Source organism: Scyliorhinus canicula, chromosome 11 (genome assembly GCF_902713615.1).
Source record: "Scyliorhinus canicula chromosome 11, sScyCan1.1, whole genome shotgun sequence".
NCBI lineage: Eukaryota > Metazoa > Chordata > Chondrichthyes > Carcharhiniformes > Scyliorhinidae > Scyliorhinus > Scyliorhinus canicula.
Window position 1 is genome coordinate 123,175,105 of NC_052156.1, and position 27,551 is coordinate 123,202,655.

General features: G+C 44.8%; 1 protein-coding gene across 14 annotated transcripts in view; it reads right to left on the minus strand.

The window, feature by feature from the left end:
- Positions 1–27,551, minus strand: part of LOC119973345 (mucin-2-like) — a 186,120-nt gene that overhangs the window by 42,996 nt on the left and 115,573 nt on the right. For 9 of the 14 annotated variants that reach the window (XM_038811279.1, XM_038811274.1, XM_038811268.1 and 6 more), the window contains 9 exons: positions 26,863–26,922; positions 24,079–24,138; positions 23,151–23,510; positions 14,586–14,645; positions 12,522–12,581; positions 8,960–9,019; positions 8,002–8,361; positions 4,057–4,116; positions 1,180–1,239 (listed from right to left, as the gene is read on the minus strand). In XM_038811279.1, coding sequence (XP_038667207.1) covers positions 1,180–1,239; positions 4,057–4,116; positions 8,002–8,361; positions 8,960–9,019; positions 12,522–12,581; positions 14,586–14,645; positions 23,151–23,510; positions 24,079–24,138; positions 26,863–26,922 — 1,140 coding nt within the window. The remainder of the gene's footprint in view (positions 1–1,179; positions 1,240–4,056; positions 4,117–8,001; positions 8,362–8,959; positions 9,020–12,521; positions 12,582–14,585; positions 14,646–23,150; positions 23,511–24,078; positions 24,139–26,862; positions 26,923–27,551) is intronic. The other 5 variants (XM_038811281.1, XM_038811278.1, XM_038811276.1 and 2 more) reach the window with 3 other exon arrangements.

The window sequence follows — 27,551 nt, forward strand, 5'->3', positions numbered from 1 at the left end:
TCTGGCCCGATACCTCTGTACTGTAAGGCTACATTTTAACAGGAAAATTGGAAGGTGGTTTCTCTGCTTCCATGGGTTCACTCGAGGTCAGCTTCCCAAAACTATAGAAGACGGGTGGCAAAGTGTCATATTGCTGAAACCAGCATTGTAAAGCCGAAACAGCTTACAAATCTTCAAATGTCATAAGTGTGGTTCATTGTAACTCAAAACCGAGGGCTGCTACAAAGAAAAGTACAGCACAGGAACAGGCCCTTCGGCCCTCGAAGCCTGCATCGACCATGCTGCCCGTCTAACCAGGAAGCCTTCTACACTTCCTGGTAACGGATCCCTCTATTGCTAGCTATTCATGTATTAGTCAAGACGCTCCTTAAACGTCACTATCGTACTCTGCTTCCACCACCTCCTCCGGCAGCGAGTTCCAGGCACCCACTACCCTCTGTGTAAAAACCCTCCCTCTTACATATCCTCTAAATTTTGGCCCTCGCATCTTAAACCTATGTACCTTAGTAATTGACTCTTCCACTGTGGGAAAAAGCTCCTGACTATGCACTCTGTCCATGCCCCTTATACTTTTGCAGGTTTCTTTCAGGTGTCCCCTCAACCTCTGTCGTTCCAGTGAGAACAAACTGAGTTTATCCAAACTCTCCACATAGCTAATGCCCTTCATACCATAGGCAACATCCTGGTAAACCTCTTCTGTACCCTCTCCAAAGCGTCCACATCCTTCTGGTAGTGAGGTGGCCAGAATTGAAAACTATATTCCAAGCGTGGCCTAACTAAGGTTCTGTACAGCTGCAGCATGGCTTGACAATTTTTATACTGTAGGAATATATTTTATAATACACACTTCTTATGAGCTTCAACACTGGGGACACATATCAGTTTGTTCAAGTGAATGCACATTGCATTATTTTACGTCAACTGGTACCAAATCCCTTATCTACATCTTAATTCCACTCAGCAATAAATTAGCTGCACATCTCCTAAAAGCTCCTGAACATTGCAAGTGAAGAAAAATAATACAAACATTTTCAAAGCAAATAATTAGAAAGAAATATCAGTGATATAAAAGTGAATGCTTTATTTTGTTACCTACTCAGTGACAGATCGCATTGATCTAGAAAATGATCCATTTGTGGAGACAGTCTTAGTGCAAGTTATTACATTGCTGTCACTTACCAGGTATGTAGCTAGTGGTAGATGTAGTTGAAGTTGTTGTCCATGTTGGTGGTGTTGTTTCTATGGAGCAAGAAAAATATTTCAACAGCCTGTTGCATTGCACACTGACTCTCGTCTACATCAGTTTTAAAAATGTAATCCCCCGTTGCATATAGGCAAGCACAAGAATTGCAAAAATCTAATCACTTCTATATCAGTTTATTGAATAAAATTATTTTAATGGATAAAGAGTACAACTATTTTGTGACCTTGGCGTTCAGCACGTCAATTCTACAGGTGTAAGAGATGGTGGAATCATTCTATTCATGGAGTTCCTGCAAATGAGAGCTTTCAACAACCAGTGGAAATACCTTACAGCCACTGACCTCGTGTGACCATGTAAACTGTGCCTTACTCTGGGCAGCAATTCCACCAGCGTCACAGCCAATGCAACCTCAAATTTATCTTTTGATGTAGGAAGGTGATTTGCTGAGCAAATTGGCTCTATTTTTCTGACTATTTGCAGAATGAGAGATGATCTCATTGAAGCTGACAAGATTCCAAAGGGGCTTGACAGGGTAGACATGGAGATTGCCTTTGTTAGTTGGAGGATCTAAATCATGGGGTCAGAGTGTCAACATAAGGATACAATCGTTTAGGATGGAGGTAAACCAAATGTCTTCTCTCAGAAGGTTGTGAATCTTTGGAGTTCTATTAGTTTATTAATGGTAGAACAGTCTCGATGCACTTTATGATCTACTCCTACTTCTAGTTCTTATGTTTGGCCATTTGAAGATCGTTTGCATGACAGCGCCCCCTGTTGGTTATCTGGCCAAAACGCTTAGTATTCCATTCATCATTTCAAACATCAGAGGACGGATTCTCGGCTGCCTACAGGAGCGGCTGAGGAGGGAAGTGAAATTTCAGAGAACTCATTGCTCACAGGCCACCAGACTCAATTTTCTAGTGGGTACGATATGGTATATCTTATAATACATCCCTCTCAGTTAGGAGCTTCACGTGCAGTGGGGAAGTATGGGAAAGATGGCCAAGGCATTCAATGCATATCAGAAATTATTCAATCAATCGGTGTCAAATTCTTGATTGGAATTCTATTCCACTAACTGTTATGTCCAGAGGACAACTTCCAACAAGCTGGTCTATAATTTACAACTTAAGAACCAGAGAAACAAACATTTTCAAAGCAAACAATTAAGATGTTAATTTGAGGAAGAAAATAAAAGTTATATTTGTTACTGAGTCAGTGATAGACCACATGGAGTGAGACAGACTTGGAGCAACGTGTAAAACCGCTACCCCTAACCAGGTATGCATTTGGTGATGATGTGGTTATAGTCGGTATCACAGGTGGTTGTGTTGTTCCTATAGAGCAGGAAATCATTTCAACCTATTAAACTGTACTGAGTCTCAGATCTAAATAACTCCTTCTGTGCTGCATGTAGCTAGGCACAGAAAGTGAAAAGATGACCTCTATTCACTTCTCTGAATAAAATTATTTTAGTAAATCGGGAATACATCTAGTTGATAGCTCTTACAGCCAGGAAATCAATCATACAGGATAGGATCTGTTACATAGAATGGAGTTCCAATAAATATTAGTTTTCAATGGACAGTGGAAACTTCTTACAGTAGACAGATGCATATTGATTTGAATTCTCTGGCTCTGAGTATACTCGGGCAATTATATCATGTCTCACTTCCCAGCTCTAACCAGACCAGAGGTTGCAGGATCAGTCAAAGAACCTAATGTGCAAATATTGTTAACACTCATCACAATACAATCTGTATACATGATCAGCATGCTCCTATTGAATGGCGGAGCAGGCTTGAGGGACCAGGTCGCGGATTCCTGCTACTAGTTCTTATGTTCTTATTGGTGCTAATAAAGGAAGAAAGTCCTGCCAATATACTGGCAGATGCTGAGATAGCAAAGGAAATAGTGTGAGAATTGAGAGGGAGAGGTTTCAGGAAGGCTGGCTATGTCTAAGGGTGATAAGTCACCTGGTCCTGATGATGGATCCCAGGATGCTAAAGGAAGTAGGGGTGGAGATAGTTGAATGGCTTGTCTTAATCTTCCAATCTTCCCTAGATAGGAGTGAAGTGTCAGTGGATTGTAGAGGGGCAAATGCCACACTCTTATTCATAAATGGCGATAAAGACAGTCCTTGCACCTCCAGGCCACTAAGTCTAATATCAGAGATGGGTTAGCTTTTGGAATTCATAATCATGGAAAAAGCCATAAATATTTGGAGAGGTTTGTGTTAATTAAGGAAAGCCAGCATGGATGTGTAAAAGGAAAATCCTGCCTGACAAATTATTTTGATGAAGTAACCAAGAATATTGATGAAAGGAATATGGTGAATGCTGTCTATATGGGTTTTAATAAAATGCTTTGCAAAGTACCAGCACGGTGGCGCAGTGGTTAGCATTGCTGCCTCATGCGCCAAGGTCCCAGGCTCTGGATCACTATCCGTGTGCTATTTGCTCATTCTCCCCGTATTTGCGTGGGTTTTGCCCCCCGCCTCCCAAAGATGTATAAGGTAGGTCGATTGGCCAAGCTAAATTGCCTCTTAATTGGAAAAAATGAATTGAGTACTCTAAATTTCAAAAAAATTGAAGCTTATGAATAGAGCGGTCAGTATCCAAACAGATAATAATTTGGCTAAAGAACAGAAAGCAGCGAGTTGTGTTTTGGGCTGGACAATAGTAGACAGTGGTGCCCCCCAGGGGTCAGTTCTAGGATCACTGTTTCTTTGATGATATAGAGAAAATGAAAAGATATTTTTGGTACTGAGTCAGTGATAATTCACACGGAGTGAGAAAACAATCGCTTCTGGAGACAGAGTTGGAGCAAGGTGTAAAACCGCTGCCTCTTACCAGGTATGTATCCAGTGGTTGATGTTGTTGTAGTTGATATCTCAGTTGATAGTGTCGGTTCTATAGAGCAGAAAAACATTTCAACCTGTTAAACTACTTTGTGTCTCAGATCGAAAGAATTGTTTTCCCGCTGCATGTGGCCAAGCACAGAGGTTGCAAAAATGGAATCTGTTCACTTCTCTCCCAGTTTACTTAATTAGGTTATTTTAGCAAAGAGAGAATACAACTATTTAATACCTCTTCAGCCAGGAAATTAGTTATTCAAATTAAGATTTACTGTAATTTGTCACATAGTATGGAGCTCCTACAAATATTAGTTTCCAATGGTCAGTGGAAACCTTTTACATATTGCATATTGACTTGAATTCTCCAAATTAATAGGGGCTCTGAAAATATGTGGGAACATACCAGGTTTCACTTCCCAGAGTTCTCCAGCTCTTAGCTGATCTAAGAATGCAGGGTCAGCGAAAGGTCCTGGCAATGAAATATTGTCCTGGCAACTTGTGTCATCATTTACAGATAGATGCCATACTGCTGTTTCTATTCAAGTATGAACAGAGAGTAAACTGAGGCCCCGGTTGACTTATTCTTCAGCCTTTTTTTTGACATAGGTTTGATCAGCAGATTTTTTCATCATTGGTAAACCCTATGTTCGGTCAAAATGAATTTGACATTTGATGACATTTCCATACAGACTTGTGAGATAGTGCATCACATTTTAGTTGCACAATGTCACTACAATGGCGCATGGAACATCAATCCAGTACACAACTTGACTGCAGGACTCATTTCGCTTCAGATTGTTTATCCGATTAGCATTCCACTCATCATGTCAAAGGTCAAAGGCTGTCTCCAAGAGATGGGGTCAAAGTGGAGGAAAACAAAGCTCTTCACAGAAAATACTGTCCAGACACTACGAGACTCAATTTTCTAGCGGGCATCAAAAACAAAACTGGCGTGTCCGCAGTTGGCCTTGAAATCGTCAGAGAAATGAAATGAGGTGGATTTGCTGCATGACTTTCTCTCAGTAATTATATTGTTTCGTATCCTCAGTGTTGACAATGTGTGAAAGCAGATTTGTTAACTGACAACATGTTATTTAGTAATATATATATTCTCATTCGAAGCTGGGGGCTCTAGGGGAAGGGAGTTAATGCTCATTGCAAAATAATCCATGAACGTGGATCAGGATTGCTGATTTGCATTCCATTTTGGCAAACATTATGGGCGCAATTCTCCGCACTCACGACGGTGCGGAGAATAGCGGGGGTCGAAAATTTTTACGGCCACGCTAGTCTGACGCCCTCCCGCTATTCTCCCCCCCCCCCCCACGCCCGACTCCCGACACGAATCGCTGCCGCCGTTTTTTTACGGTGAGCAGCGATTCTCAGCTGGCTGATGGGCCGAAGTCCAAGCCCTTTACGACTGTTTTTAGGAACGTCAAACACACCTGGTCTGACCGTTCGTAAAAACGGCCGTAAAGTTGGGATCTTGGCAACCATGGCACCGATTGGCACGGCTGTACCACGGCCGTGCCAAGGGTGCCATGGGCCCGCGATCGGTGGGCACCGATTGCGGGCAGCGGGTACTTACCCCGCGCACTCTTTGTCCTTCCGCCACCCCGCTGTATCCATTCGAGGGACGGCTGAGGGGCATCCTGGCGATGACATCATCCGCGCATGCGCGAGTTGGAGTCTTCCAATCCGCGCATGCGCGGCTGACGTCATGTGACGCGTCAGCCATCGCAAACTCTGGCAAGCGGGCTTAACGAAATTCGTTAAGCCCGCGATGCCGGAGTTCACGGCCGCGGCATGCTAGCCCCGACCGGGGACCAGAATCGGTTCCCGGTCGGGGGGGGGGGGGGAGGCTGGCGTCAAACCCGCCCGTTTTTGACGCCAGCCTTACGATTTCTCCCGGTTTGGGAGAATCGCGCCCTATGTCAGGAACACAATTTCCTAAACACTGCCCAACAAATTACAACTTAATGGTCAAAGATGCAATCACTTGCATATTTAAGATAAATTTAGAGTACCCAATTATTTTTTTCAATTAAGGGGCGATTTACCGTGGCCAATCCACCTAATCTGCACATCTTTGGGTTGTGGGGGCGAAACCCACGCAGACGCGGGGAGAACGTGCAAACTCCACAAGGACCCAATCACTTTCGAAAAAATACAATTAGAAAGGAAAACATATGTGAAAAGTTGTTACTCCTCAATGACAGGCCATGTGGAGCTAGAAAACAATCCATTTGTGGAGACAGACATAGTGCAAGGTATGAAGCTGTTGTCACTTAGCAGGTATGTAGCTGGTGGTAGATGTAATTGTCGTCCATGTCAATGTCGGCAGCATTGTTGCTATAGAGCAGGAAAATATTTCAACCAGTTACACACTGCACGCTGAAGTTCATGGTTTCATTGTAAAAACACACTATTCTGCTGCTGACAGAGAATACGATTTGCAAAAACAAAATCCGTTTGCTTTTATCTCAGTCTACTCAATAAAATTACTTCTGAGGAAAGCAAATAGAGCTATGCAGAGCCTTTCTGCATAGCTATGATTCTAAGAACCTTTGCATTCAGGGCAACATTTCCACAATATAATGATTGCGGAATTGTTATGTCAATTGGACCATTATTGGAGTTCCTGCACATGTTAGTTTTCAATGGACATTAAGTGGAAAGCTCTGGCAATGGGTAGATCAGTGGACATGGGATGCCAGGGTGGCACAATGGTTAGCACTGCTGCCTCACAGCACCAGCCACCCGGGTTCAATTCCTGCATTGGGTGACTGTCTGTGTGGAGTTTGCAGGTTCTCCCCGTGTCTGCATGAGGTTCCTCCGGGTGCTCCGGATTTCTCCCACAGCCCAAAGATGAGCAGGTTAGGTGGATTAGCCATGCAAAATTGCCCCTTAGTGTCCAAAGATATGCAGGTTAGGTGGGGTTATGGGGATATGTGGTATGACGGCGAGTGGGCCCAGATTGGATGCTCTTTCAGAGGGTCGGTGCAGACTCAATGGGCCACATGGCCTCCTTCTACACATTAGGAATTCTGTGATTCTATATTGAACATTCTATCGAGAAAAATAGGGACTTTAAAATTAATTGAACAACATTCCATGGCACTGATACCAGAGTAACTCCTTCCAAGGCACCAATATGATCTGACCTGAGCACGCAGGGTCAATGGAATGTTCTGACGTTTAAGCATTTGTACTGTGGACCTGCACTACCATATTCAGGCACACACCATGTAGCTGTTTCTATTCAATGTGAATAGGAATTAAAGATGTCGATCTAGGCATCAGTCACTTTGATGTGTGTGTATGTGAAGCATATTAGTTTATATTGCAAAAGAAGTGTTAATCTAGAAGGAGGAGATGGTCCAGGTAAGAGTTAAGCAGTGTGTGAAAAAATGGCAGACACATAATTGAAAATACATTAATCGACTGATTGCTATCCACTTCTCTCATTGAGGCATCAGCCCATTTCTTTAAATGCAAACCAATGACTCAATTAAAATGGCCGATATTGGGGGGAATTTGGCAGCCGTTTTCGCCAGTGGGATCACATGGTCCCGCCGATGGCGAACCCCTGCCGTGGCTTTCCCGCCGGCGTGGGGCGGAATCAATGGGAAACCCCATTGACAGCAGTAGGACCAGAAGATCCTTCCGCCAGCCAACTGTAGGTCACCTCCCACTGCCGAAGAACACACCACGGGGAAGCATGGACAATCCCCCCCCCCCCCCCCCCCATTGTCTCGTGGATCAGTGGAGCTTTTGGACTGACTTTACAACAGTAATGTCTAATCTAGATCAACCACTGCTGTGTCTCCTTGATGCATGAGGTATGTCGGATGTGGGATTTTCACTGAAACTTGGCATGTTTGTTCAAAGTGGTTTTGGACATAAAGACATATCCTTTACACCTGAATATCATATTTACCAGGAATCGTAGTTGTAGAGGTGGTTTTGGGCAGACGGGTTGTTGTCCATTCTGATATTGTTTGCGACACACAGCAAACTCGAATTGTGTAGTCATAGCAAAACCTCCTTTCCTGCGAAGCACTTTGATCGAATGTACAGACAAGTCCTGTGTCTTTGTCACAGGTCACATTGTCTGTTGATTCACTTACTGGCCATTCAGGGTGATCAGCAAATTGGCATTGAATTTTATTAACTACGTCAGAATAGGAAGGACACAATTCGTCTCTTAGAAGATCCAATAATTCAGAATCACCCGGGCTGATCTCAGAAGGTGCTTCATCATTAAACCAAGGAGACCATTCGCCGTTACATTCCTCCTCTGCAAAATAAGAAGCCTGGGCTTAATGAATCTGCCTTTCAACAAGTTAATTAACATCAAATACAAAGACTAAAATGGCAGTGCAACTTTTCCCAATTTGAGCTTGTACCATTTTGGTGTGAGATGCACCATTGCATCTTAGTGGCACAATGGTGCAAAGGATATTGAATCAACACAACATTTGACTACATGACTGAACTATCACCAGGTTGCTTTATCGTACATGTATCCCAATATCATTAGAAAGATCAAGCTGTTGATTTTCAGCTGCCAACAATGCTGGGGTTCAAGGAATGAAATTCTAATAAAGGATCTTTTACCCAGAGAACAGAGACTTTATTGTCTAGTGGACATCAAAACAAAAACCGGTGACCCGTGTACCTGGCCTTGGACAGGTAAGAAATAGCACAACAGCTTTTGCAGCTGAACCTGTGCGGTGAAGAGGGATGGATCAGCGACATCACTTTTTCTCATCCTTTGACATGGTTTTAAATTTACATCTTCCCCCGTTGGGACGTGGGGCATAATATTCTCCCTATGAAATTAGAAACAAATATGTCCTTGCAAAGAAAGACTTAGTACACGGCACAATACATACCTGTTGTGTAGCTGGTGGTAGATTCAGTTGTAGTCTGTATCACTGCTGGTGGGGTGGTTTCTATAGAAAACATTTCAACCTGTTACATTGTATGTTGAGGCCATTCCTGTCTTTTACATGTTTAAGGACTTATTTTTCTGCTACGTGTTGCCAAAGAAAATATTTGCAAACTGTAATTTATTTATTTCTATTTGTGCCCTATCTGTAATATTTTAATGGAGAGAGAATAAGGCAGTTTTGTGGAGTGGCCCTCGGGTTCAACAAAAAAAATCCTTAAAGAGAAGCATTGTTGGAATTGTCCCATATATTTGATGGTGCTGTTAAATGAATTGTTGAAATATTGATTTTCTCCTTGAAGTGGAAACTTTTTACAATAGTTGGGTCCAGATCAACCTGAATTATCCAGGTAAATAGTGTGTTTGAAAACATCCGTCAGTAATCCTCGACATTATACCAGGGAAACACCTCCTAATAATAATCATTTTTAAAATTTCATTCAGGGGATGTGGGTGTCGCTGGCTGGGCCAGCATTTGTTGCCCATCCCTAATTGCCCTTGAACCGAGTGGCTTGCTAGGCCATTTCAGAGGACACTTAAGAGTCAGCCACATTGATGTGGGTCTGGAGTCACATGTAGACCAGACTGGGTAAGGCTGGCAGATTGCCTTGCCTGAAGGACATTAGTGAACCAGATGGGGTTGTTTTTAATGACAATTGACAATGGCGACATAGTCATCATTAGACTTTTAATTCCAAATTTCTATTCAATTTAAATTTCATCATCTGCCATGATTGGACTTTTTCAAAGAATTTACAGTGCAGAAGGAGGCCATTCGGCCCATCGAGTCTGCACCGGCTCATGGAAAGAGCACCCTACCCAAGGTCAACACCTCCACCCTATCCCCATAACCCAGTAACCCCACCCAACACTAAGGGCAATTTTGGACACTGAGGGCAATTTAGCATGGCCAATCCACCTAACCTGCACATCTTTGGACTGTGGGAGGAAACCGGAGCACCCGGAGGAAACCCACGCACACACGGGGAAGATGTGCAGATTCCGCACAGTGACCCAAGCCGGAATCGAACCTGGGATCCTGGAGCTGTGAAGCAGTTGTGCTATCCACAATTCTACCATGCTGCCCTTGAACGTGATCCCCAGATCATGCTGGATATCTTGATTACTAGTCCATGACAAAACCACTATTCCACCCTCTCCCCTAAAATTAAATTTAAAATTAATTAAAACATGTTATTTCGTAAGAATATGTACACCCTTCTCAACTGGAGTTCCACATATCAGGATCATGGGTATAAAAGTTAATGCTCGTCACCATATAATCTGTCAATTGGCATGAGTTCCTACACATACATGGGGTAAGCTACAGGCCTCCAAATAGTGAGTGAGATATGGAGAAAATTCTCCAGGGGAATGACAGAGATGTGAAAGAACTATAAAGTGGTGACACTGCGGGGTGGGAGGGGGGGTTAATTACCTAAATATCGATTGGGATAGCATTAGATAAAAGGGTGAGGAGGGGGAAGAATTTCTGAAATGTTCAGGAGAATCGTCTCGATGACCACGTTCTCAGCCCAACTAGAAGAGAGACATGTCTGAATCTAATGCTTGGAAACGAGGTGGGTCAAGGGAACCAAGTTTCTTTGGGGAACATATGGGCATTAGTGACCATTATATCATTTTTTAAAAAAAAATTTAGAGTACCCAATTCATTTTTTCCAATCAAGGGGGCAATTTAGCATGGCCAATCCACCTGGCCAGCACATCTTTGGGTTGTGGGGGTGGAAACCCACGCAAACATGGGGAGAATGTGCAAACTCCACACGGACAGTAACCCAGAGCCGGGATCGAACTTAGGACTTCAACGCCATGAGGCAAAAGGGCTAACTCACTGTGCCACCGTGCTGCATGTGACGATTATATCATAAGGATTAGATTAGTAATGGAGTCAAGCCATCTAGCACAGTACGTATGAATTAGAAGACGGCTATTGTCAATGCGATGAGATGAGATCTAACCAGGAAGGAAATGGAACCACAGCCTGTCAGGAAAGCTGTGACAGAACAGTGGGTCACCTTTAAGGAAGAGAGAATCCATAGGTACCCAACAGTGCAGAAGGAGGCCAATTGGCCCACCGAGACTGCACTGATGCTCCGAAAGAGCATTCTACCTAAGCCCACTCTCTCACCCTATCCCTGTAACCATGTATCATAGCAAATCCACCTAACCTGCACATTTTTGGACTGTGGGTAGAAACCGGAGCACCCGCAAGAAAAACAAGCAGAAAAGTGGTACATAGAGCCCACTTAACAAGAACCCGTATGAGTAGGTTCTTCCCGGAGGTGGAAGACAGATGTGAACGGTGCCAAAGAGGCCCGGCCAACCACGCCCACATGTTCTGGTCTTGCCCCAGACTCGTGGAGTACTGGACAGCCTTCTTCGAGGTTATGTCCAAAGTGGTGGGAGTGAGGGTGGAGCCATGCCCGATAGTGGCGGTCTTCGGGGTTTCAGAACAGCCAGATCTATTCCTGGGGAGGAGGGCGGACGCCCTTGCCTTTGCCTCCCTGATCGCCCGCCGTAGAATCCTGTTTGGCTGGCGGTCAGCAGCACCGCCCAGAGCTGCGGATTGGCTGTCCGACCTCTCGGAATCTCTCCAAATGGAGAAAATCAAATTTGCCATCCGAGGGTCGGACGACGGCTTCCACAGAACGTGGGAGCCATTCATGCAACTGTTCCGGGACCTATTTGTGGCCAATGTACAAGAGGAAGAATAGTCGGGGGAAGGTAGCGGGAGGGGCTACAGGTTCGGTACGGGGGTTCGATGGCTAGCTAAGGCCCAAAACCAAACTAAATAAACATGTTGGGGGGGGGGGGGGGGGGCGGGCGCAGTTACTACTACGAAGATGCTTACCTGTAAATATGTATGTTAATTTTTGCGTGTTTGTTTGTTGTTTTTTTTTTTTTTTTTTTGTTCTTTTTCTCTCCTAACAATTTGTAATTTGTTCAATATAAAATATGAAAACTGAATAAAAACATTTATAAAAAAAAGAAAAACAAGCAGACATGGGGTGAACGTGCAAATTCCACTCAGTCACCCAAGGCAGGAATTGAACTCAAGTTCCTGACGCTTTGAGAAAGCGGGTGCTAATCACAATGTCACTGTGCCACTTATACAAGTGTGTATAGGTACGTATAGAGATAGATACATTCCCAAAAGGGGAAAAAGGTATGGGAGACAAAAACAGGGCCTGCTTGGATGGCAAGTGACAGAGATTATGATTAAACAAAAAGGGAGGCTGTATGAAGGAAAATAATGATGTGAAGATGCCGGCGTTGGACTGGGGTGAGCACTCACTAGCTTTCGAATCACTAGCTTTCGGAGTGCCAGCTGGTGTTGTAAGACTTCTTACGATGGAAAATAAAACTGCCAAATTGTTTTTTGGAGCAAGCAAGGAGATGGATCAGGGGCTTGCTATATCCACTCTGCACATTAGCTTTGTAACTCTGAGAAAGGAATTTTTTTTTTTTAAAAAGCTATCACTTACCAGGTGGGTAGCCGTCGGTAGGCGTAGTTGAAGTCTTTGCTACGATTGGTGGTGTTGTTTCTATAGAGAAGGCAAACATTTCAACCTGTTATGCTACACAATGAGGCATCATGACTCAATATTAACATTTTAAAACTTACTTTTCTGCCACATGGGTCGCAGTATGAAAATTATAAAACTCATATCTGGACTTCTACCTTAGTGTGTTCAATTAAATTATTTTAGCGATGAGAAGATACAACTTTTATCGACCCAATAGACAGGCCATAATTTCCAATAGAGTTGCTGGAATTGTCACGTAGTCTGGATTTGATGATGCTCTAAATGGAGATCTAGCAAGTACTCGTCTTATAAATGTCTTATAACAGACTGATCCATATTGATCTCAGCTGCCAGATAAACAGCACCTCTGAAAACAGCAGTTCTGAAAATATATGGGCAGCAATCCTGGCAATTAGACAGGATTCGCTCATGAACATCCAGTGCTGATCTGCCAGGCGTATTCAAGGTCAGTGACAGCGCCTCTCAGTGACATATTTATGTCAGATACCTGCGCAACTACATTTGCATATCCACTATGATGCTGTTTCTATTCAATATGAATCGCGAATCCACTCTGAAACAATGAGTTAATCATTATCTTTACAGGTGTGTTGACACCATCTTGGCCAATCTACCTAACCTGCACATCTTTGGACTGTTGGAGGAAACCGGAGTAATCGGAGAAAACCCACGCAGACACGGGGAGACAGTGCAAACTCCACACAGACAGTGACCAAGGCTGGAATTGAACCCAGGTCCCAGGCGCTGTGGGGTAGCACTGCCAACTACTGTGCTGCCCAGTGCCACCATGCCGCCCTTTTTAATTTTTCCTTAGAAGGAGACCATTTGACCCTCTGAAAGAGCACCGTACCTATGCCAATTACCCCATCACTGTGCCAGTCCAGAAGGAGTTGAAGGCGTAAAAATTGATTCAAGAGATGAAATAATTTAAAGTAAAGAATTTAAAGAAATATTAATCACCGCATTACTATCCACTTGTCTATTAAACCTTATGCTCATTTCTTTTAAATTGACTAGTGATTTGATTGAAATGGCAGCTGGAAGAATACGTACAGTTTTACGCTGACATTTTTTTAAATAACTGGTAGTATATCGCAATCTTATATCTACTCATTGATTTATTTGTTGAAGTACTGATAAATGTTGGATGTAAAACTTCACTGAATCTGGATACATTTGTTCAAAGTGCTTTTGTTCACAAAGAAATAGGGCTGCGTTTCTGAGGCTAAGTGCTGGTGCAAACGGAGAATCCGCGGGAGTTACACAACAGGAAAAACAGCACGAACCCCTCACCGATTCCAGTCAGGTACTAGCACCGGCACCTCGTAAAACTCCCGCGGATCGTGTCGAAAGTGGCCGGAGAATGGGCGGGTCCATGGCGCCCGCTGTGCTCGAACACTAATCCGCCAACCGCGACCCCACAGTCCACCCCCTGGCCACCTCCACCATTCCCCCCAGCCCTAGAAGCCCCCCGCCCCGTGGCACAGTGGTTAGCACTGATGACCCGCAGCGTCAGGGATCCTGGTTCGATTCCGGCCTTTGGTGACTGTGGAATTTGCACTTTCTCTCTATGTTTGTGTGGGTTCCCACTGGGTGCTCTGGTTTCCTCCCACAGTCCAAAGATTTGCAGGTTAGGTAGGGGTACAGAGTTATGGGGATGGTGGTGGGGAGACGGCCTCGATAGGGCATTCTTTCAGAGGGCCAGTGCAGACTCAAGGGGCCGAATGGCTTCCTGCTGCACTGTAGGAATCCTATGGTTTGATACGTACATTCCTGTTCTGCTAATTTTATCAAGGGAACAGTTCCCTAAATGCTGCGCTAAGTTACAACATAATGACAAGCGATACAATCATTTTCAAAGTAATCAGAAAGGAAATTTGAATTGTAAAATTGAAAGCCGTCTTTTCTTATCTACTACTCATTTTTTTCTAACTTCTTGTTTCATGCCAATGATCTTTTAGAGAAAGTTTTGGTGTGAGGTATAAAATCATTGTCACTTACCAGGTATGTAGCTGGTGGTAGAAGTGGTTGTAGTCGGTCTCACTGGTGGTGGTGTTGTTTCTATAGAGCAGAAGATTTCAGCTTGTTACACTGCACACTGAAACTCCTTGAGTCTGTATCACAATTAAGGACTGCATTTTGACCGCATGTAACAAATGATTAGTATTAGCGAGGTTTTGTGAAGGGGTGGTCGTGTCTCACTAACTTGATAGAGTTTTTTTTCGAGGAGGTCACAAAGATGATTGATGCAGGTAGAGCAGTGGATGTTGTCTATATGGACTTCAGTAAGGTCTTTGACAAGGTCCGTCATGGCAGACTGGTACAAAAGGTGAAGTCACACAGGATCAGAGGTGAGCTGGCAAGATGTATACAGAACTGGCTAGGTCATAGAAGGCAGAGAGTAGCAATAGAAGGGTGCTTTTCTGATTGGAGGGCTGTGACTAGTGGTTTTCCACATCAGTGCTGGGACCGTTGCTGTCCGTAGTATATATAAATGATTTGGTGGAAAATGTAACTGGTCTTATCAGTAAGTTTGCGGACGACATAAAGGTTGGTGGAATTACGGATAGCGATGAGGACTGTCAGAGGATACAGCAGGATTTATATCGTTTGGAGACTTGGGCAGCGTGATGGCAGATGCAGTTTAATCCAGACAAATGTGAGGTAATACATTTTGGAAGGTCTAATACAGGTTGGGAATATACAGTGAATGGTCGAACCCTCAAGAGTATTGACAGTCAGAGAGGTCTTGGTGTACAGGTCCACAGGTCACTGAAAGGGGCAACACAGGTGGAGAAGGTAGTCAAGAAGACATACGGCATGCTTGCCTTTCATTGGCCGGGGCAGTGAGGATAAAAATTGGCAAGTCATGTTGCAGCTGTATAGAACCTTAGTTAGGCCACACTTGGAGAATAGTGTTCAATTCTGGTCGCCACACTACCAGAAAGATGTGGAGGCTTTAGAGAGGCTGCAGAAGAGATTTATCAGGATGTTGCCTGGTATGGAGGGCATTAGCTATGAGGAGAGGTTGAATAAACTTGGTTTGTTCTCACTGGAATGAAGGAGGTTGGGGGGCGACTTGATAGAGGTCTACAAAATTATGAGGGACATAGACAGAGTGGATAGTCAGAGGCTTTTTCCCAGGGTAGAGGGGTCAATTACTAGGGGGCATCGCTTTAAGATGTGAGGGGCAAGGTTTAGAGGAGATGTACGAGGTAAGTTTTTTTTACACAGAAGGTAGTGGGTGCCTGGAACTCGCTGCCGGAGAAGGTGGTGGAAGCAGGGACAATAGTGACGTTTAAGGGGCATCTTGACAAATACATGAATAGGATGGGAATAGGGGGATACGGACCCCGTAAGTGTAGAAGATTTTAGTTTAGACGGGCAGCATGGTCGACACAGGCTTGGAGGGCCGAAGAGCCTGTTCCTGAGCTGTACTTTTCTTTGTTCTTTGTTCTTTGAAATTGTAACCCATTTATTTCTATCTTGGTCTACTCTGCAATGTTTCAGCTGAACGAGGATAGAACTGTTTCTTCATTCATAAAATCAGTACCTCAAGAATAAGCTTGTCTGAAACTGCCATGTAGATTTGATTTTACTGTCATCAGAATTGCTGCAAATATTAATTTCTGATTTCCAGATGAAAGGTTTTACAACAGGTGGATCCATATTGATCCAAGTTCTTCCGATAATTCTGAAAACTCTGAAAATAACTGTGCAGCAGTCCTGAATCCTGGCAATTCTAGCAGGGTAACATCTCCCGGGGCCTTCCAGCTCTGAGCTGAACTGTGTCGGTGGGAAGTTCTGTCTTAGAAACATTAATTACAGGAATTTGAACCATCAGATTCAAACACATGCAAAGCTGCTGCTACTCCCTACCAGAAATAGAGATTATGACCGCGATTCTCCCAAAGGGAGACAAACAGCCGACACCGGAGTGCAACCCGGAGTGTTTCACTCCGGTGTCGGAGGCCGCTCCTCACCCCTATTCTCCCCCCCCCCCCGCCCCCCAAGTGGGGCTAGGAGCGGCGGCGCGTGAATCTCGGGCGCCAGGCCTTGACGCTTGCGTCAAAGTGGCGCGCCGGGAATGATGCGGCCGGCGGCGCCTAAGTGACGTCAGCCGTGCATTCGCAGGTTGGCCGGCGCTAACCCGCGCATGCGTAGTTGCCGTCTTCCCCTCCGCTGCCCGCAAGACATGGCGGCTTGATCATGCGGGGCGGCGGAGGGAAAAGAGTGCGTCTTTTAGAGACGCCGGCCCGACGATCGGTGCGTTGGCCCCGGGCATCCATTGGATGGGGGCATCAGCAGATCTTCCTCAAGGCTCCCCTTCCTCCCAGCTGCCTTGTCTTTGTTTGAGAGAGAGAGAGAGAGAGATTGTGGGGACAGACAGAGAGAGAGAGACAGAGAGAGGGAGTCCCGTCCGTCCTCTGGCTGAGAGCAGGGCTTTGGTGAGTATATTGCAATCTGCCTAAACCCAGGAATATTGCCTGGTTAGAATGCAAAGGGAAATGCTGGGATCCCGGGGTGGGAAATGTGTCTGGATTTGTATATTTCAGCTTCAGCCTCTGCGATTTCAGGTCAGTTTCACAACAACAGGAAAAACGCGCGGAGAGAGAGGGAAAACTTTTGGCAAAGTTTCTGGGTTCTGCCTTTATAATTCACAGCGCAGAAAGGGATCTGCACTGTGAATTATAAAGGCACCTTTTCTAATCCTGGGGAGAAACAACCTTTTGAAGAGTCTGAGGAAATAAGCAGGAATTTGGATTAATTCTGCCTCCCCACCCCCTGGGCCTCTTTCTCCTTCCTCCCCCTTTCTCCTCCCTCCCCCTTTCTCCTCCCTCCCCCTTTCTCGTCCCTCCCCCTTTCTCCTCCCTCCCTCTTTCTCCTCCCTCCCCCTTTCTCCTCTCTCTCTCTCACATTCTATTCATCCTGCCCTTTGTTCCAGAGCTATTTGATCCCCCTGTGGACTGGCACAGATTTACAGTGCGGTTTAGGTTCTGTGTTTACCCCAGGTGTGGGGGCGGGGAAAAGAGGGATGGGTGAGGTTAGATGGAGGATGATTTGGGAGGGGGGTGGGGGTGGTTTAATGCAGTGCCCCTGAGGAATGCCGAACCCTCCCTCTAAATCCCCCCCCACCCCCCACCCACATCCCCCCCCCCCCCCCCCACCCCCCGCACTCGATGTAGGTGACTGAACGGCGTCAACAATCATCAATGGTTGACGCCGTTATAAACCTACTTTGATTTTCGCCGACGTGACCCGTGGCCACGTCGGCGGGACTTCGGCCCATCCGGGCCGGTGAATAAAAAAGCTTAAAAAAACAATGGCATCCCGCCGGCGCCAGCCGTTTTCCGAGGCAGCCGGCGGGATTTGAAGAACGCCGTTTTATGGCGGGTGGGTGAATCTTTAACATGGCAGGAGCGGCAATATCGGCGCCGCCGGCCGATTCTCCGACCCTGCGTGGGGTTGGAGAATTTCGCCCCATATGTGAAAAGTTGTTACTCCTCAATGGCAGGCCATGTGGAGCTAGAAAACAATCCATTTGTGGAGACAGACATAGTGCAAAGTATGAAGTTGTTGTCACTTAGCAGGTATGTAGCTGGTGGTAGATGCAATTGTCGTCCATGTCAATGTCAGCAGCATTGTTGCTATAGAGCAGGAAAATATTTCAACCAGTTGCACTGCACGCTGAAGTTCATGGTTTCATTGTAAAAACATACTATTCTGCTGCTGACCGAGAATACGATTTGCAAAAACAAAATCCGTTTGCTTTTATCTTAGTCTACTCAATAAAATTACTTCTGAGGAAAGCAAATAGAGCTATGCAGAGCTAAGAACCTTTGCATTCAGGGCATCATTTCCACAATATAATTATTGCGGAATTGTCATGTCAATTGGGCCATTAATGGAGTTCCTGCACATGTTAGTTTTCAATGGACATTAAGTGGAAAGCTCTGGCAATGGGTAGATCACTGGACATGGGATGCCAGGATGGTACAATGGTTAGCACTGCTGCCTCACAGCACCAGCCACCCGGGTTCAATTCCTGCATTGGGTGACTGTCTGTGTGGAGTTTGCAGGTTCTCCCCGTGTCTGCATGAGGTTCCTCCGGGTGCTCCGGATTTCTCCCACAGCCCAAAGATGAGCAGGTTAGGTGGATTAGCCATGCAAAATTGCCCCTTAGTGCCCAAAGATATGCAGGCTAGGTGGGGTTACGGGGATATGGGGTATGACGGCGAGTGGGCCCAGATTGGATGCTCTTTCAGAGGGTCGGTGCAGACTCGATGGGCCATATATATTCCTCCTTCACGTTAGGAATTCTGTGATTCTATATTGAACATTCTATCGAGAAAAACAGGGACTTTAAAATTAATTGAACAACATTCCATGGCACTGATACCAGAGTAACTCCTTCCAAGGCACCAATATGATCTGACCTGAGCACGCAGGGTCAAAATAAAATAAAAAATAAAAAAATAAATAAAAATCGCTTATTGTCACGCGTAGACTTCAATGAAGTTACTGTGAAAAGCCCCTAGTCGCCACATTCCGGCGCCTGTCCGGGGAGGCTGGTACGGGAATCGAACCGTGCTGCTGGCCTGCTTGGTCTGCTTTAAAAGCCAGCGATTTAGCCTTGTGAGCTAAACCAGCCCCAGGGTCAATGGAATGTTCTGATGTGTTCTGACGTTTAAGCATTTGTACTGTGGGCCTGCACTACCATATTCAGGCACACACCATGTAGCTGTTTCTATTCAATGTGAATAGGAATTAAAGATGTCGATCTAGGCATCAGTCACTTTGATGTCGGGAGGGATTCAGATTTCTGGATAACTGGGGCTCTTTCTGGGGAAGGTGGGACCTCTATAGACAGGATGGTCTACATCTGAGCCTGAGGGGCACCAATATCCTGGGGGGGAGATTTGTTAGTGCTCTTTGGGGGGGTTTAAACTAATTCAGCAGGGGCATGGGAACCTGGATTGTAGTTTTGGGGTACAGGAGATTGAGAGTATAGAGGTCAGGAGCACAGATTTGACTTCGCAGGAGGGTGCCAGTGTTCAGGTAGGTGGTTTGATGTGTGTCTACTTCAATGCCAGGAGTATACGAAATAAGGTAGGGGACCTGGCAGCATGGGTTGGTACCTGGGACTTCGATGTTGTGGCCATTTCAGAGACATGGATAGAGCAGGGACAGGAATGGTTGTTGCAGGTTCCGGGGTTTAGGTGTTTTAGTAAGCTCAGAGAAGGGGGCAAAAGAGGGGGAGGTGTGGCGCTGCTAGTCAAGGACAGTATTACGGTGGCGGAAAGGATGCTAGATGGGGACTCTTCTTCCGAGGTAGTATGGGCTGAGGTTAGAAACAGGAAAGGAGAGGTCATCCTGTTGAGAGTTTTCTATAGGCCACCTAATAGTTCTAGGGATGTAGAGGAAAGGACGGCGAAGATGATTCTGGAAAAGAGCAAAAGTAACAGGGTAGTTGTTATGGGAGACTTTAACTTTCCAAATATTGACTGGAAAAGATATAGTTCGAGTACATTAGATGGGTCGTTCTTTGTACAATGTATGCAGGAGGGTTTCCTGACACAATATGTTGACAGGCCAACAAGAGGCGAGGCCACATTGGATTTGGCTTTGGGTAATGAACCAGGCCAGGTGTTAGATCTGGAGGTAGGTGAGCACTTTGGAAACAGTGACCACAATTCGGTGACATTTACATTAGTGATGGAAAGGGATAAGTATACCCCGCAGGGCAAGAGTTATAGCTGAGGGAAGGGCAATTATGATGCCATTAGACATGACTTAGGATGTGTAGGCTGGAGAAGTAGGCTGCAAGGGTTGGGCACACTGGATATGTGGAGCTTGTTCAAGGAACAGCTATTGCATGTTCTTGATAAGTACGTACCAGTCAGGCAGGGAGGAAGGGGTCGAGCGAGGGAACCGTAGTTTACCAAAGAAGTGGAATCTCTTGTTAAGAGGAAGAAGGAGGCCTATGTGAAGATGAGGCGTGAAGTTTCAGTTGGGGCGCTTGATAGTTACAAGGAAGCGAGGAAGGATCTAAAGAGAGAGCTAAGACGAGCAAGGAGGGGACATGAGAAGTCTTTGGCAGGTAGGATCAAGGAAAACCCAAAAGCTTTCTATAGGTATGTCAGGAATAAAAGAATGACTAGGGTAAGAGTAGGGCCAGTCAAGGACAGTGGTGGGAAGTTGTGTGTGGAGGCTGAGGAGATAAGCGAGATACTAAATGAATACTTTTTGTCAATATTCACTCAGGAAAAAGATAATGTTGTGGAGGAGAATGCTGAGACCCAGGCTATTAGAATAGATGGCATTGAGGTGCGTAGGGAAGAAGTGTTGGCAATTCTGGACAAGGTGAAAATAGATAAGTCCCCGGGGCCTGATGGGATTTATCCTAGGATTCTCTGGGAAGCCAGGGAACAGATTGCTGAGCCTTTGGCTTTGATTTGTATGTCATCATTGGCTACAGGAATAGTGCCAGAGGACTGGAGGATAGCAAATGTGGTCCCTTTGTTCAAGAAGGGGAGTAGAGATAACCCCAGTAACTATAGGCCGGTGAGCCTCACGTCTGTTGTGGGTAAAGTCTTGGAGAGGATTATAAGAGATATGATTTATAATCATCTAGATAGGAATAATATGATTAGGGATAGTCAGCATGGTTTTGTGAAGGGTAGGTCATGCCTCACAAACCTTATCGAGTTCTTTGAGAAGGTGACTGAACAGGTAGACGAGGGTAGAGCAGTTGATGTGGTGTATATGGATTTCAGAAAAGCGTTTGATAAGGTTCCCCACGGTCGTCTATTGCAGAAAATACGGAGGCTGGGGATTGAGGGTGATTTAGAGATGTGGATCAGAAATTGGCTAGTTGAAAGAAGACAGAGGGTGGTGGTTGATGGCAAATGTTCAGAATGGAGTTCAGTTACGAGTGGCGTACCACAAGGATCTTTTCTGGGGCCGTTGCTGTTTGTCATTTTTATAAATGACCTAGAGGAGGGCACAGAAGGTTGGGTGAGTAAATTTGCAGACGACACTAAAGTCGGTGGAGTTGTAGACAGTGTGGAAGGATGTTGCAGGTTACAGAGGGACATAGATAAGCTGCAGAGCTGGGCTGAGAGGTGGCAAATGGAGTTTAATGTAGAGAAGTGTGAGGTGATTCACTTTGGAAAGAATAACAGGAATGCGGAATATTTGGCTAATGGTAAAATTCTTAGCAGTGTGGATGAGCAGAGGGATCTCGGTGTCCATGTACATAGATCCCTGAAAGTTGCCACCCAGGTTGATAGGGTTGTGAAGAAGGCCTATGGTGTGTTGGCCTTTATTGGTAGAGGGATTGAGTTCCGGAGCCATGAGGTCATGTTGCAGTTGTACAAAACTCTGGTACGGCCGCATTTGGAGTATTGCGTACAGTTCTGGTCGCCTCATTATAGGAAGGACGTGGAAGCTTTGGAACGGGTGCAGAGGAGATTTACCAGGATGTTGCCTGGTATGGAGGGAAAATCTTATGAGGAAAGGCTGATGGACTTGAGGTTGTTTTCGTTAGAGAGAAGAAGGTTAAGAGGTGACTTAATAGAGGCATACAAAATGATCAGAGGGTTAGATAGGGTGGGCAGTGAGAGCCTTCTCCCGCGGATGGAGGTGGCTAGCACGAGGGGACATAGCCTTAAATTGAGGGGTAATAGATATAGGACAGACGTCAGAGGTAGGTTTTTTACGCAAAGAGTGGTGAGGCCATGGAATGCCCTACCTGCAACAGTAGTGAACTCGCCAACATTGAGGGCATTTAAAAGTTTATTGGATAAGCATATGGATGATAATGGCACAGTGTAGGTTAGATGGCCTTTAGTTTTTGACTTCCCATGTCGGTGCAACATCGTGGGCCGAAGGGCCTGTTCTGTGCAGTATCGTTCTATGTTCTATGTTCTATGATGTGTGTGTATGTGAAGCATATTAGTTTTTTTTGCAAAAGAAGTGTTAATCTAGAAGGAGGAGATGGTCCAGGTAAGAGTTAAGCAGTGTGTGAAAAAATGGCAGACACATAATTGAAAATACATTAATCGACTGATTGCTATCCACTTCTCTCATTGAGGTATCAGCCCATTTCTTTAAATGCAAACCAATGACTCAATTAAAATGGCCGATATTGGGGGGAATTTGGCAGCCGTTTTCGCCAGTGGGATCACATGGTCCCGCCGATGGCGAACCCCTGCCGTGGCATTCCCGCCGGCGTGGGGCGGAATCAATGGGAAACCCCATTGACAGCAGTAGGACCAGAAGATCCTTCCGCCAGCCAACTGTAGGTCACCTCCCACTGCCGAGGAACACACCACGGGGAAGCATGGACAATCCCCCCCCCCCCCCCCCCCCCATTGTCTCGTGGATCAGTGGAGCTTTTGGACTGACTTTACGACAGTAATTTCTAATCTAGATCAACTACTGCTGTGTCTTCTTGATGCATGAGCTATGTCGGATGTGGGATTTTCACTGTAACTTGGCATGTTTGTTCAAAGTGGTTTTGTACATAAAGACATATCCTTTACACCTGAATATCATATTTACCAGGAATCGTAGTTGTAGAGGTGGTTTTGGGCAGACGGGTTGTTGTCCATTCTGATATTGTTTGCGACTCACAGCAAACTCGAATTTTGTAGTCATAGCAAAACTTCCTTTCCTGCGAAGCACTTTGATCGAATGTACAGACAAGTCCTGTGTCTTTGTCACAGGTCACATTGTCTGTTGATTCACTTACTGGCCATTCAGGGTGATCAGCAAATTGGCATTGAATTTTATTAACTGTATCAGAATAGGAAGGACACAGTTCGTCACTTAGAGGATCCAATAATTCAGAATCACCCGGGCTGATCTCAGAAGGTGCCTCATCATTAAACCAAGGAGACCATTCGCCGTTACATTCCTCCTCTGCAAAATAAGAAGCCTGGGCTTAATGAATCTGCCTTTCAACAAGTTAATTAACATCAAATACAAAGACTAAAATGGCAGTGCAACTTTTCCCAATTTGATTTTGTACCATTTTGATGTGAGATGCACCATTGCATCTTAGTGGCACAATGGTGCAAAGGATATCGAATCAACACAACATTTGACTACACGACTGAACTATCGCCAGGTTGCTTTATCGTACATGTATCCCAATATCATTAGAAAGATCAAGCTGTTAATTTTCAGCTGCCAACAATGCTGGGGTTCAAGGAATGAAATTCTAATAAAGGATCTTTTACCCAGAGAACAGAGACTTTATTGTCTAGTGGACATCAAAACAAAAACCGGTGACCCGTGTACCTGGCCTTGGACAGGTAAGAAATAGCACAACAGCTTTTGAAGCAGAACCTGTGCGGTGAAGAGGGATGGATCAGCGACATCACTTTTTCTCATCCTTTGACATGGTTTTAAATTTACATCTTCCCCCGTTGGGGGGAAGAAAATATGTCCTTGCAAAGAAAGACTTAGTACACGACACAATACATACCTGTTGTGTAGCTGGTGGTAGATTCAGTTGTAGTCTGTATCACTGCTGGTGGGGTGGTTTCTATAGAAAACATTTCAACCTGTTACATTGTATGTTGAGGCCATTCCTGTCTTTTACATGTTTAAGGACTTATTTTTCTGCTACGTGTTGCCAAAGAAAATATTTGCAAACTGTAATTTATTTATTTCTATTTGTGCCCTATCTGTAATATTTTAGTGGAGAGAGAATAAGGCAGTTTTGTGGAGTGGCCCTCGGGTTCAACAAAAAAAATCCTTAAAGAGAAGCATTGTTGGAATTGTCCCATAGATTTGATGGTGCTGTTAAATGAATTGTTGAAATATTGATTTTCTCCTTGAAGTGGAAACTTTTTACAATAGTTGGGTCCAGATCAAACTGAATTATCCAGGTAAATAGTGCGTTTGAAAACATCCGTCAGTAATCCTCGACATTATACCAGGGAAACACCTCCTAATAATAATCATTTTTAAAATTTCATTCAGGGGATGTGGGTGTCGCTGGCTGGGCCAGCATTTGTTGCCCATCCCTAATTGCCCTTGAACCGAGTGGCTTGCTAGGCCATTTCAGAGGACACTTAAGAGTCAGCCACATTGATGTGGGTCTGGAGTCACATGTAGACCAGACTGGGTAAGGCTGGCAGATTTCCTTGCCTGAAGGACATTAGTGAACCAGATGGGGTTGTTTTTAATGACAATCGACAATGGCGACATAGTCATCATTAGACTTTTAATTCCAAATTTCTATTCAATTTAAATTTCATCATCTGCCATGATTGGACTTTTTCAAAGAATTTACAGTGCAGAAGGAGGCCATTCGGCCCATCGAGTCTGCACCGGCTCATGGAAAGAGCACCCTACCCAAGGTCAACACCTCCACCCTATCCCCATAACCCAGTAACCCCACCCAACACTAAGGGCAATTTTGGACACTAAGGGCAATTTAGCATGGCCAGTCCACCTAACCTGCACATCTTTGGACTGTGGGAGGAAACCGGAGCACCCGTAGGAAACCCACGCACACACGGGGAAGATGTGCAGATACCGCACAGTGACCCAAGCCGGAATCGAACATGGGATCCTGGAGCTGTGAAGCAGTTGTGCTATCCACAATGCTACCATGCTGCCCTTGAACGTGATCTCCAGAGCATGCTGGATCTCTGGATTACTAGTCCATGACAAAACTACTATTCCACCCTCTCCCCTAAAATTAAATTTAAAATTAATTAAAACATGTTATTTAGTAAGAATATGTACACCCTTCTCAACTGGAGTTCCACATATCAGGAACATGGGTATAAAAGTTAATGCTCGTCACCATATAATCTGTCAATTGGCATGAGTTCCTACACATACATGGGGTAAGCTACAGGCCTCCAAATAGTGAGTGAGATATGGAGAAAATTCTCCAGGGGAATGACAGAGATGTGAAAGAACTATAAAATGGTGACACTGCGGGGTGGGAGGGGGGTTAATTACCTAAATATCGATTGGGATAGCATTAGATAAAAGGGTGAGGAGGGGGAAGAATTTCTGAAATGTTCAGGAGAATCGTCTCGATGACCACGTTCTCAGCCCAACTAGAAGAGAGACATGTCTGAATCTAATGCTTGGAAACGAGGTGGGTCAAGGGAACCAAGTTTCTTTGGGGAACATATGGACATTAGTGACCATTATATCATTTTTTAAAAAAAAATTTAGAGTACCCAATTCATTTTTTCCAATCAAGGGGGCAATTTAGCATGACCAATCCACCTGGCCAGCACATCTTTGGGTTGTGGGGGTGGAAACCCACGCAAACATGGGGAGAATGTGCAAACTCCACATGGACAGTAACCCAGAGCCGGGATCGAACTTAGGACTTCAACCCCATGAGGCAAAAGGGCTAACTCACTGTGCCACCATGCTGCATGTGACCATTATATCATAAGGATTAGATTAGTAATGGAGTCAAGCCATCTAGCACAGAACGTATGAATCAGAAGACGGCTATTGTCAATGCGATGAGATGAGATCTAACCAGGAAGGAAATGGAACCACAGCCTGTCAGGAAAGCTGTGACAGAACAGTGGGTCACCTTTAAGGAAGAGAGAATCCATAGGTACCCAACAGTGCAGAAGGAGGCCAATTGGCCCACCGAGTCTGCACTGATGCTCCGAAAGAACATTCTACCTAGACCCACTCTCTCACCCTATCCCTGTAACCATGTATCATAGCAAATCCACCTAACCTGCACATTTTTGGACTGTGGGTAGAAACTGGAGCACCCGCAAGAAAAACAAGCAGACATGGGGTGAACGTGCAAATTCCACTCAGTCACCCAAGGCAGGAATTGAACTCAAGTTCCTGACGCTTTGAGAAAGCGGGTGCTAATCACAATGTCACTGTGCCACTTGTATAAGGGTGTATAGGTACGTATAGAGCTAGATACATTCCCAAAAGGGGGAAAAGGTATGGGAGACAAAAACAGGGCCTGCTTGGATGGCAAGTGACAGAGATTATGATTAAAGAAAAAGGGAGGCTGTATGAAGGAAAATAATGATGTGAAGATGCCGGCGTTGGACTGGGGTGAGCACTCACTAGCTTTCGAATCACTAGCTTGCGGAGTGCCATCTGGTGCTGTAAGACTTCTTACGATGGAAAATAAAACTGCCAAATTGTTTTTTGGAGCAAGCAAGGAGATGGATCAGGGGCTTGCTATATCCACTCTGCACATTAGCTTTGTAACTCTGAGAATGGAATTTTTTTTTTTTAAAAAGCTATCACTTACCAGGTGGGTAGCCGGGGGTAGGCGTAGTTGAAGTCTTTGCTACGATTGGTGGTGTTGTTTCTATAGAGAAAGCAAACATTTCAACCTGTTATGCTACACAATGAGGCATCATGACTCAATATTAACATTTTAAAACTTACTTTTCTGCCACATGGGTCGCAGTATGAAAATTATAAAACTCATATCTGGACTTCTACCTTAGTGTGTTCAATTAAATTATTTTTGTGATGAGAAGATACAACTTTTATCGACCCAATAGACAGGCCATAATTTGCAATAGAGTTGCTGGAATTGTCACGTAGTCTGGATTTGATGATGCTCTAAATGGAGATCTAGCAAGTACTCGTCTTATAAATGTCTTATAACAGACTGATCCATATTGATCTCAGCTGCCAGATAAACAGCACCTCTGAAAACAGCAGTTCTGAAAATATATGAGCAGCAATCCTGGCAATTAGACAGGATTCGCTCATGAACATCCAGTGCTGATCTGCCAGGCGTATTCAAGGTCAGTGACAACGCCTCTCAGTGACATATTTATGTCAGATACCTGCGCAACTACATTTGCATATCCACTATGATGCTGTTTCTATTCAATATGAATCGCGAATCCACTCTGAAACAATGAGTTAATCATTATCTTTACAGGTGTGTTGACACCATCTTGGCCAATCTACCTAACCTGCACA